At 40.0% G+C, this 3,870-nt stretch overlaps 1 protein-coding gene across 1 annotated transcript; it reads right to left on the bottom strand.

The window, feature by feature from the left end:
* Positions 1-2,203: 2,203 nt before the first annotated feature.
* Positions 2,204-3,850, bottom strand: LOC123176539 (probable fatty acyl-CoA reductase 4; the record flags this gene model as incomplete). The annotated part of the gene is made up of 6 exons (XM_044590698.1): positions 2,204-2,479; positions 2,623-2,750; positions 2,844-3,113; positions 3,224-3,305; positions 3,383-3,544; positions 3,654-3,850. Coding segments are annotated over 6 exons (999 nt in total), but the record flags the coding sequence as incomplete, so codon positions are not given.
* Positions 3,851-3,870: the final 20 nt, after the last annotated feature.

The raw sequence follows: 3,870 nt of genomic DNA, 5'->3' as shown, positions 1-3,870 counted from the left end.
CGTGAGGTACGCTCCAATTTTCAAAACATTTGGACTTCTGTTCAGCTCTCAGCAAAAAAGACAAATCAGACTAGAACAGTACAGACCTCCGATTTGTCTTTTTTGCTGAGAGCTGCACAGAAGTCCAAATGTTTTGAAAGTTGGAGCGTACCTCACGCATCAAATTGTCCACCACCCAAATTTTTTTTGGAATTTTTTGAATTTTTCTAGTATTTATTTTGATTTTTTTCGTGAGCGCAGGTGCAGCTGAGCTCGGGCTCAGATTCGAATTTTCCGGTAAAGTATGCCTACTTTGGGCAAGTTGCATACTTAGGAATGGAAGTAACATATAGGGATTGAGAGACAAAACTGGACTCGATATGCCATGAAAAATAAAAGAACGGCTACAGTTACAGAAGCCATGTTATAAGACCATAGAGATAGAGGAGAGTGGTCTGTTGGAACTCGGGCTCCATGCCAGCTCTTATCCTTACCCTCCAACATTGCTTTGAGATTTGTGCTAGCCAACTAACTTAATACTTGAAAGTTTCTCTTTTGTGTTTCTCCTAAATGAAACAGCATATGGACTTCAAACTTCACGGGTCAACCGAACATTAGAACTTCAGTGTGAAAACACTTTTGATTTTTTGGTCCAACATAAACATACAAAATGGGATTTTGTTTTTCTTGAGAAAAAAAATTATTTGAAGTACTTATGATGCACGAAAAAATCCAAAAATTTGTGCCCACATTTCAGTTAGGATGTTTTTGTTGTCCTGCAAAATTTTAAGTTCATAAGTTGTTTTATTTAAGATAAAGCAAAAAAGACAAAAGTTCTGCAAGGACCGTGATGCGGAAAATGGGTGGCTATATTAGAGGTGCAAGGATCGTGATGCGGAAAAAGACAAGTGCCACTCATGGTAATTCCTTCATAACTGGATCTTTAGTTGTACAAGGTACCATGCGTAGTGGATGCAAATCAAAATATGTTATGTACAATCTACGCATTGTTCCATAAATACATTCAGGTGAATACCATATACGGAGATGTTCTTTTCGATCATTCTTTTGCTCTTGTGTAATAGGCAAACCTCATGTTGTTTCTCAGTACATATGCAAACGAATGTTTGAAGCCAAGTGACCCGTGCGCAACTCCTTGGCAAATTCTCCTGCTATTGGTATTAGTTTGTAGTGTTCCGTCGGATTAATGCCAGGATCATGAAGAGGAACCATAAGCTTAACTAATCCAAATTTGGCTGATTTTTGAATATTACTTACGACAATAACCTTGCTACATCTAGCCAATCTTTTGACGGAACATTTTCTAACATTAGTTACTAATATAAAAGGTAAATTTGTGCGTCATACAACTCAACATGGCTTTTCCCCATAATACTATCAGCTATAATTTCATATAAGCATATGAATATACAAATGATGTTCTAAGATGCACACGGAAGACCATGTCAAAATTTTGAATATTAGTATGCAAATTTCGCAAAACAGTTAGAGAATTTCACAAGATAGTATAAGCATCATTTTTTCATATAGATGGCACGACAAGTCCACTTGATTAGCACCGAGCTCCATTAATTAGACCGAACTTGCACGTTTGTGGCTTTCATATTTTCCTCTAGGCAGATTTTGCACATCACTGCTTCTCTTTTGTGTGCCTTGCGACAGACGCTGAAAAACTTCACCTAGGTTGGCATGTTATGTCAAAAAAAGGTGGCCATATATATGATGACTTAATACAGTGGCGGAGCCACCTCCCGGCAACCCTGGGCAGCTGCCCGGGCTCTGCCTAGAAACTCCTTTTTGATTATAGAAGAAGATGAAGAATTAATCATCAGTTTTAGTGGGCAAATGCCCATGAACCACATCCCTTTGTATTTTGCCCCGGCTCCATTGATTGGCTAGCTCCGCCACTGACTTAATATGCTCCTTTTCAGAAAATACTACCCTCATTTCCGTGCAGTACATTTGCAAACATACTCCGGATAGTTGCATAACAAAGGGAGTACAATACATGTTCATAAGAGTTGCATGGGAAGCATAGTACAATTGTTGTATTTCCGGGGTAAGGCTGCTCGTAGTGGGAAGTATCATACACTAGTATATGATACTAGTGTATGATAATACCTCATAGTGTATAGTATCACAAGTTAGTATTTTATATGTTTTGGTTGACACATAGTAGTACATCATGATATGATACCCAAATCTCTCTTTCTTTATTTAATTGTATGACATGTCAGCCAAGTTGTCTAGTAGTTGGCATGCATGATACTTGATATGATAGCCCCTACAAGAGGTTTAACTTGCTGGAAATTTGGCTAGTTAAATACAATATTTAAGCACACCAGGAATGTGTACACCATAGAAATAATCAACCCAGTTTATGGACTTGGGATCAAAGTCAAAGTAATATGCTCCATTGTTAATTTGATCGTCCTTATTCATCGTCGTCCTTAGCTTCACCAAGTTCGTGTCTTCAAAGCTTCACAGGATTGATAAAATCAAGTCAAGTAACAGGATTTTAATGGTGGTGTGCATCTTGATATGTAACTGGACACGGTGATGTACTGTGTAATTGCCAAAGTAAACCAAAATAACATTTTGACACGTTTTTAAGTTGCTTACCACCCTTTGAACAAGGTGTATGGTGCGTGGAGCTCGATCATCTGCATGATGAAACTGTATTTTCCATTGAGCTTGTTGTAGCATTCTGAGAAAATGCCGCAGAGTGCGATGCTCACTAGGCGAAGCATCTATCACGCCAATCGTAGAAAGGCACATAACATTAATTACATTCATGTGGCATCTGCAAAATCAACTCTTGCACGTTGAGATGGTGAACTGACCTCGAGGGGAAGCTTGTACTTGATGGCCATGTACAATCTCAACTGCGTGAGCATGCTAAAGAATCGCATTTTCTTCAGCCGAACACGCCCACCGTTCCCTTTGCATGGCGGGTTCTCAAAGAAGTAACGGTGCATTGCATCTATGACTAGGCCTGAGGGTGCTGGGTTGCTTACTGACGAAGTTACGTTGTAGATGATCTGACCTTTTTGATCATCTGAGTGTGCTGCCATGGCAACCATCATAGCATTCACCACCATGTCCCCCGGAATCTGTCCAAACCACCCACCAATACCAACAACACATCACATATAGCTCGTCAAATGGTTCCTTGGGCATGTTTCCTTCCAAATTTTGGTTTATGATTTGTGAACAAACTCACCATGTCGAGTATTAAATCAAGGTTGCCTAGAAAGAATGGTAAGGTCTTCTTGGCATAACCCATGATCACTGCGTCGATGGTCCTGCAAAATATAAAAATGCTCAATAATCATTCACTGTCCTTGTGAAGGATCAAGAATTCAATTTTGAGTTCCAACACCTAATTCCTTCCATCCATCCAGGCAATGGCTCCTTGAGTGTACTGGTTATGATGCTCGGGCGGATGATGACCACTGGAAAGTCCCCTCGCAAGAGCCCCATCATCATCTCCCCCATTGCCTTAGTGAAGACATAGGTGTTTGGCCACCCAAAGTTTCGTGCCCTTCATTCATTGGTGCATAAGCATGAGACAAATGCATCAACAGCAGAAAAGAGTATGAATGCTTAAGTATGTTGTTGTTTTCCTTTTTGTAAAGTTTCCTATGCCTGACCTCTTGAGGCCAAGTTTCTCCATGACTTTCCTCTCATCTTTCTCCGTGGAACCAGCATCTCTTAGTTCTCTCCTGGTCTCTTTGATCAGATTTAGCTCAGATTCGATATCCAAATGTGTGCCCACCCTTAGTGTCTCGCCCATGAAGAATGCCTTCTCTGCTATTAGGCCTTCTTGTTCACCAACTACATAGGCTGTTCAAGTCATATATATATATA

This window comes from Triticum aestivum, unplaced genomic scaffold, assembly GCF_018294505.1.
Source record: "Triticum aestivum cultivar Chinese Spring unplaced genomic scaffold, IWGSC CS RefSeq v2.1 scaffold182527, whole genome shotgun sequence".
Lineage (NCBI taxonomy): Eukaryota > Viridiplantae > Streptophyta > Magnoliopsida > Poales > Poaceae > Triticum > Triticum aestivum.
Note: the sequence above shows the minus strand (reverse complement) of the source record. Positions and strands in the feature narration are given on the sequence as shown.